At 41.0% G+C, this 10905-nt stretch overlaps 1 protein-coding gene across 2 annotated transcripts in view; it reads right to left on the reverse strand.

The window, feature by feature from the left end:
* Nucleotides 1-10905, reverse strand: part of LOC141759432 (gamma-aminobutyric acid receptor subunit rho-3) — a 34458-nt gene that overhangs the window by 22133 nt on the left and 1420 nt on the right. The window contains exons 1-2 of one of the 2 annotated variants that reach the window (XM_074621487.1): nt 8617-9217; nt 184-296 (exon numbers count right to left, since the gene is read on the reverse strand). In XM_074621487.1, the coding sequence (XP_074477588.1) occupies nt 184-296; nt 8617-8753 (250 nt within the window). In that variant the 5' untranslated portion in view covers nt 8754-9217. Of the gene's footprint in view, nt 1-183; nt 297-8616; nt 9218-10905 lie in introns of those variants that run through there. The other variant, XM_074621488.1, reaches the window with a different exon arrangement.

The following is a 10905-nucleotide window of genomic DNA, read 5'->3' on the forward strand; positions in this document are numbered from 1 at the left end:
ATATTGGGTCCACGAGGATGGACGGGATGGATGGAAACATACTGTAATTCCTCCGACCACGGAGGTTTGTGGTTTGGCATTTAGTTGTGATGGTTAAGTTTACGGTTAGAGCCAGGGAATGGACTGTCAATGAGGGTCTTCACAAGTAACGGAAGACTCTGAGTGTGTGTGTGATTGTCTGACCTCCGAAGCCTGGCCTCATAGCGAAGTCGTGCTCCTCGATCCTCAGCAGCTGCTCGCTCTTTATCAGCAGTGTTTTGGTGCTGTCCTGCCTCTTCAGCTTGTAGTCAATACGTCTGCAGAGACAAACACACACAGACAGACACACACAGAGACAGACAGACAGACAGAGTGTGTTGAGTGATTAGCTGCTTTATTAAGACTGTAATTGCAGGTGTTGATGAGAGAAAACACCGTTTGTGGTTTTCTGTCTCTCTCTCTGTCCGTCCTCCCTCCACCGCCGCTCGCTCTCATCCTGCCAAAAACCATAACCTTAATCAAAGGCGTGGCGCGGCTCCATGAACAAATAAACACGTGTGCACGCGTACACCTGCGTGCACACGTGTTCTTTATCTCTCACACACAAAGAAAGCGTTTCATCATGTTCCAAAACAATCCTCCATGCTGCTGCAGGACCCATAAAACCAGCTGTCATGCAGATAATAAGCATTTTACACTAGTGAGTCCTTTCTTCCTCAACCTTCCTGTTTAAGTACTTAAGTACATATCTGAGGTACCTGCAACCCGGTCTCAAAGGAAGGCGTATGAATACCACGACATTCTGTGCATCATCAGTACGCCACGCAAACGTGTGCAGTTAGGTTTAGGCAAGAAAACTACTTAGTTAGGGTAAGAAAAAACGAACTTAAGTTTAGGGATGCGCATTCTAAGCAAAAATACAATTCCATAATCACTGGGAACTAGTCCATTATTTTTCGAAAATCGCCACATACAACGGTTAAAACAAGGAAAAATATATATATTTTTAAGACAGGATGATAGCCGCATAAACTAGTCGATTTTTTTATAATTTAATGACTTTGAAAAATCGAAAATCCTGACCCATCCATAACTAGGTCTAGGCAAGAGAACCACTTAGTTAGGGCAAGGTAAAACGTCATGGTTGGGCTTAAAATAAGTAAGTAAACTAAGTAAAACACGTACGTAAAGAACGTAACACAACTAAAGAAAACACGACACAAACGTCAATAAAAAAACATGCGAGAATGGTCATGTGAAAAACGTCACTAACGTAACTTACAAAACAAAACATCGGTCAAAAACGGTCTCGAACACGGATCTCCTGGTTAAAAGTCCGGTGATTGTTGGACCCATCCACCTCCCGACCCTCCCAATGCTCCCAACCCTCCCGACCCTCCCAATGCTCCCAACCCTCTCGACCCTCCCAATGCTCCCAACCCTCCCGACCCTCCCGACCCTCCCACCATAAGTGGTTGCTTTTTATACTACGTCACTAACTCTGACCATAACATCTATACGCGCATGTGTTTACATTGTAGTCAGCACAGGACAAGATGGCACCAGCCAAAAACCAAGATGGCAACGGCCCAAAACTAACATGGCGACAGCCAAACCCAACATGGCGACGGCCCGAAACCAAGATGGCCACGGCCAAAAATCAAGATGGTGACGGCCAACCCAACATGGCGACAGCCAAACCCAACATGGCGACGGCCCAAAACCAACATGGCGACGGCCCAAAACCAACATGGCGATGGCCCAAAACCAACATGGCGACGGCCCAAAACCACCACGGCGACGACCCGAAACCAAGATGGCCACGGCCTGAAACCAAGATGGCGACGGCCAAAAACCAAGATGGCGATGGCCAAAATGCCCCGGTGACTTCGTCCACTTCTTTCATACATACACATGCTGCCTTCAAATGAAACACGTGAGCTCGTGTTTACAACATGGGAAGTCGTGTACACAATACGTTTGTGGTTAAGTCGTGAGAACGCCGCTACTAAGCAACGACAATAATAACGTTGCTGTCGGCGTCTAGAAGCAACAGAGGCTAACAGTTTAGCAAGCTAGCAAGCTGGTAACATAATGCAGGAAATGTAAAGGTATAATGACGGAAGAGAAAGATGAGGTCTTTAGGAATTTCCCTCAGACATATAATACAATTACCAAGAAAAACAATATACGACTAAAATTACAATTTATGAACTTATTATGCACCGAAAAAATAACTTCCACCATTTCTATCAAAATGAAAAAACACGTCACAAGTCATGAACTCGGAAATTTCAGAAACTTCCCACTTCAGAGGTTGTGAATACGACATGAGGGGCCTTTCAACTCGTAAACACGGTAAACACGACCCCATTTGACGGCACCAATATATAAACTGTACATTCTATGATATCAACACCAGCATTGATGTGTTTCACCACAGTGCAGTCATATCATTTAGTTTACAGCTCAAAAAACACATTAAAGTGTGCAGTGCCTCTTTAAAGGTCCCATATCGTGCTCATTTTCAGGTTCATACTTAACATACTTCATAATGTGTTTCTACTAGATCATGTTTACGTGCTTAAGTGTATAAAAAACAACTTTATTTTCCTCATACTGTCTGCCTGAATATACCTGTAACAGGATATAAACTGGGACACATTTAAAATGTTTAAAACTGTGTAATGGTCTATATACAGTATATATATGTATATATTGTATATTTGTGACATCACAAAATTACAGAGATCCTGACAGGTTGTTTAGAAAGCACAGTTTCTGAATACGGGCTGTGTGTATTTCTCTATGGTTTGAGAAATGCTTTGATACTTTCACAGTATTTATAGAGCACTTAAACCAGCTTTATAGTATAAAAGCCATGAAAATCTCCCTTTTCACAATATGGGATCTTTAAGTAAATGACCTGTCAACTTTAAAAAGAAGTGTTGTGTTGAGTTATTGGCTTCAGGTTTGAGATTATTCTTGAATTTGGTTTGTTTGAGGGGATTGTAGTGTTTGTTTCAAGGTTAATTTAAGGGATTATGGAGACAGGATTTGGCTCAAACACATTGTCTGACCTCACAATAATAGGAGAGCAACTGTGTGTGTGACTTTCAGAGAGGCTTTTCATCTGTCAGCAGAGAAAAGCTCCAACAACTTTTATCTCGTTTTCCCACCGTGCGCTCACCTCACGTGCATGTTTACCCCTCTAAACACACACACACACACGATGCAGCATGCGTTGCAGCTGAGAGGCCGCCGCCGTGCTCAGACTGTAATTACACCTTCTACATCCCGAACGTCGTCTCGTCGGGGTTTCCCTGGTTGAATGTCAGACATATTTTATATATATAGTAGTTTAGAGTTTGTTTAACTGCACGTTGTGTTTACTTTATGTTGACGGAGGACGTCACAATGAAGTTTGCATTTCTGGGTTTTGCTGCTGAAAACGCACACGATGTGACGTCACGTTGAGATGTTTAAAGCAGCTTCAGAGGGTTCAGCTTTAAGGTTCATTCACGACCTTTAAAAAACAGTTTGACAAAACTTTCAGGACATTTATGAAAATGAAGAAAAAGTCAGTATAATCAGCAAAATGTAGTTAAAGTATTAAACTGTGACTGTTATATCATTAGATTATTATTACTCATGCATTAATGTAAAAGCAGGATTTTGCTGTTGCAGCTGGTTGAGCTATTAACTAATGATTATTTTCATTATGGATTCATCTGTTGATCATTTTCTCGATTAATCGATTAGTTGTTTGGTTTATAAAATGGTGAAAAATGTCGATCAAAGCCCAAGATGACGTCCTCAAATATCTTGTTTTGTCCACAACTCAAAAATATTCAGTTTACTGTCACAGAGGAGTAAAGAAACCAGAAAATATTCACATTTAAGAAGCTGGAATCAGAGAATTACACCTTTTTTTTTCCCTTAAAAAAAACCAAAATAGTTGGCGATTAATTTAATAATTGATTAATCATTGCAGCTCTAGTATTAAATAATGATTATTTTCATTAGGGATTAATCTTCTGATTATTTCCTGTTTGTAAAAATAGGGAAAATAGTGTGAAAAGTTGAGAAAGTGCCACCTTCACGATGTTTGATTAGTCCAAACCTTAACATTATTACTAATACCTTAACGTTAATAACATTTTGACTAAAACCACAGTCATTGTTTTGCAGGTCACGAGTCTTCGCACTCAAGTCCCGAGTCCGAGTCCTTTGAGTTTCGAGTCCTAAACAAGTCATAATGCGCTCTTCACCAAATGTAATGCTATTTGCGTCTCCGTCTGTAATTTTTGACCCGCACATTTTGCATACTGCATTTTGATATTAAATGGGATGCTAATTTTGGCTAGCGGAAAACATAACTAAAATGAAATGTCCTTAACTGCCGACTCCTCAGAGCGTATTTTAGAAGAACCAAACACTGAACAACGCCGCGACAGTGACGCGGTGGTAGCGAACTGTCAATCAGCAGGTAGCCATGTCCTAAAGCATCCCCTGCTTTATGGTCTATCTGACTCTAAATGGGACCATAAGTTACTAAATGAACATCATGCTGTATTGAAGAAGACTTGAAACTAGAGATTGAGACCATAAACTCATGTTTACAATGTTCACTGAGGTAATAAATCAAGTGAGAAGTAGAAGCTCATCAGACGTCTATACAATCAGACTTCTTTTAGCAACCAGAGGAGTCGCCCCCTGCTGGCTGTTAGAAAGAATGCAGGTTTATGGCACTTCCGCATTGGCTTCACTTCTCAGACCCGGAGGTTACATGCTGGTCTGAACATGCTCATAGGGTATCTCTTGTTGGGTAAAAATCTAAATTTGTAACGTAACTAAAGCTGTCAGATAAATGTAGTGGAGTAGAAGTAGAAAGTAGCATGAAAAGCAAATACTCAACTAAAGTACAAGTACCTCTAAATACTACTTAATTGCAGTATTTGAGTAAATGTATTTAGTTACATTCCACCACTGACTCATTTCTATGTGACTTTGCTTTAATCTCTGTGTTGTTTCTGTGTTATATTTCCCACAGATCACCTGTCAGTCATACGACGAGGGGCCGGGCAGCGACATTAGTCACCGGATCAACTGATCATGTTATTTATATCGCTGTTGCTACACACACACACACACACACACACACACACACACACACACGTCAGCTGTCTGTCAACGGTTGTGCCAACATAGAGCAACCGTTTCATCTGGAATCAATCCAGAGTTCAATTAAAGTCTTAATAAACAGGCTTTTAATGCAGACACTAAGTAGGTGTGATAATATGTAATAAAGTACAGGGCTGTTATTATTACAACACCTCAGTATATAGTCTACAACAAATGTGACTTGATTTGCAACTCTTTCTGCACCAGTGAGACGTTTCAAATAAAACTTTTGGTATGTCAACCAGACTCAATAAATATTTCCAACTATTTTTCATTAAATTATCTTTTTTAAATCTATTTTTCCCAGCTCCAACAAATATAGTTTATTTTCTTTATTGCGGTTATTGTTTTAAGATGAATCTCTAACTACTCTCATCCTAAAGCTACACCTGAATAATTAAAAATACTACAATTTAATGCTTCTGTGATGTTTTTACGAGTGGTTTAAATCCTTCAGTTTGTAAGTTATTCACCGCATTTGTGTTAAAAATAAACATTGTTCCATGAGGATGACTATGCTCAGCAGCACTATGGGGATTTACATGTTTTAATTAGGGCTGTAAATCAATTAAAATATGTAATCAATTAATCGCATGATTGTCCATAGTTAACCGCGATTAACCGCAAATTAATCACATTGTTATCTATTCAAAATGAACCGTAAAGGGAGATTTGTCAAGTATTTAATCCTCTTATCAACATGGGAGTGGACTAATATGCTGCTTTATGCAAATGTATGTATATATTTATTATTGTAAATCAATTAACAACACAAATCAATGACAGATATTGATCCAGAAACCCTCACAGGTACTGAATTTAGCATAAAACAATATGCTCCAATCATAACATGGCAAACTGCAGCCCAACAGGCAACAACAGCTGTCAGTGTGTCAGTGTGCTGACTTGACTATGACTTGCCCCAAACTGCATGTGATTATCATAAAGTGTGCATGTCTGTAAAGGGGAGACTCGTGGGTACCCATAGAACCCATTTACATTCACTGATCTGGAGGTCAGAAAATGGACATGACCGTTTTTCCTCGCCAACATTTAGCATACGTTTGGAGTGTTATTTAACCTCCTTCATGACCAGCTAGTATGACACGGTTGGTACCGATGGATTCATCAGGTTTTGTAGTTTCATATGATACCAGTATCTTCACTCTAGCTTTGAAACTGAGCCGCTACAACGTAAAAATCGCAAGTTGCATTAATGCCTTCAAGAAATTATTAAAAAATTTGCTTTACTACTGCGTTAACTTTGACAGCCCTAGTTGTAATAGAAAGTTTTGATGGAAATCTATTCAGTGATTTTATTCACTAACGCAACTTGTCAGAGAACTGCAGCTGCTTTCTTTCATTCATTATTTCCAACAGGAACTCCAGGAAAGCTGCTCTTTTTCTCCTGAAAACCAAATAAACCCTGTTCCGCTCTCTTCGCCAAAAGCTGGATTATTTCAAACTTGTGAGCCAAAAAACAGCCCAGTCAATGAAAAATGGAAATTACCGTCAGGGAGGAATATTACTGTGAGCTCACTTCTTAAAATAATTAAATAATCCAACTAGAAGTGTTTTTGTGTGGTTTTTCTATGAAACAGGGAAGTGAAAGTGATTGAACTATGAGAACCTCTGTGTGACGTGTTCGTTAGAAATGAAATCACAACCACAGAATAAACTCTAACATAGAAGCATCAATACTGTAGATCCTCAAGGACGGTACTTGAGTAAAGCTTTGAGGTATTGATTGATCAATCTGTTGATGAAGACTGAGAGGTTGACTCCGGACTGTGCTTTAGACCAATATAAACTGAATAAACACCTTTAATATTACGTTTCTTCTTGCTGTGATTGTGATTCTTGTTTTTATCTTCAAGAGCACTTTACAGTTCTCTGAACTCACTACATGCTGAACTGATTGAGCACCTGACCTCTGTATTTACTTTACTCTAAAATTCACATTTGGGTGACACAGAATCATAGACTAGGTATAAGAAGTGGACGTAGTCGTCGTGACGTCAACCATTGGTTTGTGGAGTACAACCGAACGCTGAATAAGACATTTTTAGGCGACCAAAATGTTTCAATTAACTTTCAAGAACTGAAAACACACTGTGAAAGGGTTAAAGTTGTAAGACGAAAACAGGGACAACTCCCAGACCGGACAATGCTGTGGGAGCGACCTGTCAATCACAAGGTAGCCCCGCCCTAAAGCATCCCCTGCTTTATGGTCTATTTGACTCTAAATGGGACCATAATTTACTAAATGAACATCATGCTGTATTGAAGAAGACTTGAAACTAGCGACTGAGACCATAAACTCATGTTTACAATGTTTACTGAGGTAATAAATCAAGAGAGAAGTAGGCTCATTTTCTCATAGACATCTATACACAAAGCGAGGCGATCACTCGCGATAAAAAACGCCCCTGTGGACATGTACCATAAGGAGTCGGCATTTTGTTTTAAGCATGTTTTCCGCTAGCCAAAATGATCATCTCAATTAATATTACAGTTAACGTGAATTACGGATGCACCTTGCTAACCAAGCTAGCGTTAACTGATAACTTCGCCTCGCTCCTCCCAACGTATCCTCAGACAACAGTTGGGGTGATTTCTTACGGAAAAAAGTTATTCCTTATTTTTCTCGCGTTTCCCTACAAATGCCCAGCAACACATGACACACGTGTACACTTCCACTAGTTACATGCATAGAGTCTTTTCAAAATAAACTTCCATCTTCACAGGAAACAACTTAGTTAGGTTTAGGCAACAAAACAACTTAGTTAGGTTTAGGCAACAAAACAACTTAGTTAGGTTTAGGCAACAAAACAACTTAGTTAGGTTTAGGCAACAAAACAACTTAGTTAGGTTTAGGCAACAAAACTCCTGGGTGAAGTCCGGTGTTTGTGGACCCACCTATCCAACCCGATCTCCTCCCTATGTGGTGTTTGTCTCTCTTTATACTTCCTGGTTCACGATTATGTGGATTACATATACATTTATTTTGTGGGATATATATACGAATTACAGTGCGTTACTTTTTGTAGGTAAAGCTACGAGCGGTGTGTGAGAACAGCCTGCTCCTCCACCGCTCCACCCTCTTGTCCAAATATGGTCACTTCTGGTTCCAAAAAAACAAGATGGGAACGACTTAAATGCCAAACTCAAGGCTTCAAAACCGTAGTCCACAAACCAACCGGTGACGTCACGGTGACTACGTCCACTTACAGTCTATGCTCCATAATAATGCTCCATATCGGCTGGATGTATAAATGCAAATGTTTTCTAAAATCAGCTTTATAAGGTGATAATATGTCAATGTTTACAGCTTGCTGCGCTGCCCCCAAGGTTTACGAAGCACAAACAGCAGAGAACAAACCGAGAAAGATGCTACTAATCATCATCGACTGACTCAAATGTGTGTGATCTGTGTCCGTCTGTGCGTCTCACCCTCCAAACTTGAACTTGCTGTTCTCCCCGAGGAAGACCTCCTTGTGCTTCCTGCGTCCAGTGCTGCGACCGCCGGTCACTCTGGCGACGAGGCTGGCGGCGGCCAGAGCCAGGCAAGTCAGCACGTCCACTTTCATGCTTCATACAAATTCCTCCGCCACAACTGACACGACGCCAGCCAGCATCGCCGGCCACAGCCACCCCACCAGCTCCACCAGCTCCACCGTCCACACCGTCCACACCGTCCACACCGCCCTGAAGACTAACGCTGGTGGTTTTGGTCAGACATCCCACGGCAGGCTGGAAGTTTCCTCAACTAGAGATCATCTCTTGAGGTTTTCTCTTAAATGCATGTATGTACACGTTGCTACATGCATGTATCTCTGCAGCAGGTGTTGGTTCAGCTCCTCCAGCTGAACATCCCGGCTGCGATGATCTCCAGGAATCTTTCCCCTCCAGCGTCATTCACTCCTCTCCTCTCCTCGCTCTCTCGCCGTCTGTCTCGGTCTGTTTTATCTGCAGCTTTTTTTGTCCTATCTCTGATTAAAATCGATATGAATCTATTCCTCGCGGCGATGGAGGAATGACACTAATTCCACTCTAATCCTCTTATCTACGGCCACAGCAATCTTTCACTAACCTACAAACAGTCACACACACACACACACACACACACACACACACACACACACATCAGAAACCAGGATTGTCTCAGCGGGGCAATAAAAAAAAAAAAAACAGGCACCTGGTGTGATAATATGGATTAAATGAGGCTAGCGCACACCTCCACTTTGCGTGTGTGTGTGTGTGTGTGTGTGTGTGTAGAGAAGTTATTTGTGCGTGAAAATGAATCACGGGTTTGGAAGCAGCTCAAACAACAAATCGGTCGAGGTTTAATCCGAGCTGGAGCGGAGCGAGCTGCATCTAATCCAGACTCACCTATAGCTCCTTCCTCAGTTTACACCTCTGGAAGTCATAATCCCACACACACACACACACACACATCCCTGTACTTCTATCTTTGTGAGGACACTCATTGACATAATGCATTCCTCAACCCTAACCCCAACCTTTACCATCACAACTGAATACCAAACCCAACCCTAACCGTTAGGGCAGTGTGGCCAGATTGTTAATAATTAACCATTTAACCGTTAACTGACATTAAGAGTTTTAACCGATTAAACGCTTAAAAGAAATATTAAAAAAATAGCTAAAAAGCTGAGCAAAACTCAGGAGCGGTTTGTCACTTAAAGGAGAAAAGCTAAGAGAGTCGGAGCCGGCGTTACAGATACAGGGAGTTGGCTCCGGTCTTGAGGAGTTGTAGCATTGATTCACCGACAAATAAACTGTACACACACTGCTACAGCTACGTTCACAGCTAGAACGCCACTGAAAACCTCACACTCACTGCCGCCGCACACAAACGTGTGCGACAACGGCGAGCACGAAGCCTCCAGCAACGCTACATCTGCGAACGTACAGTAGCACAAATCAAACAGACGCTACATGTACAGGAAAAACTGTCATGTCCCATTTTCAAAGGGGTCCCTTGACCTCTGACCTCCAGATGTGTGAATGTAAATGGGTTCTATGGGTACCCACGAGTCTCCTCTTTACAGACATGCCTACTTTATGATAATCACATGCAGTTTGGGGCAAGTCATAGTCAAGTCAGCACACTGACACACTGACAGCTGTTGTTGCCTGTTGGGCTGCAGTTTGACATGTTATGATGTGAGCATATTGTTTTATGCTGAATGCAGTACCTGTGAGGGTTTCTGGATCAATATCTGTCATTGATTTGTGTTGTTAATTGATTTACAATAATAAATATATACATACATTTGCATAAAGCAGCATATTTGTCCACTCCCATGTTGATAAGAGGATTAAATAATTGATAAATCTCCCTTTAAGGTTCATTTTGAACAGATACAAAATGTGAGAAATGTGTTTCTGTCTGTAACGTTATCTTTTAAAATCGCTCTCCTCTACTGTAGGTTCTCTGTCTTTAACCCGAGGCACTTACTGTAACCCGCAACGAGAAGTTTTTACTGGTGCCAAGCTTCCAGGCGAGAGTGAGTAACTGAGGCTTCCCTGGAAAAGAGAACAATGTACTGGGTAAAAGTTTCGGGGTTAAGTAAAGGTTATCTACATCTGTTTTACTTTTCCTTTTCATGTATGTACCTGTATGTTCTATGACAAATAAAGGTTTCCATTTCTTCATTTGAACTCGACCAATTGATGACTAAATAACGAAGTAAAGATGTCTAAAAGGAAACATGT

This window comes from Sebastes fasciatus, chromosome 21 (genome assembly GCF_043250625.1).
Source record: "Sebastes fasciatus isolate fSebFas1 chromosome 21, fSebFas1.pri, whole genome shotgun sequence".
Lineage (NCBI taxonomy): Eukaryota > Metazoa > Chordata > Actinopteri > Perciformes > Sebastidae > Sebastes > Sebastes fasciatus.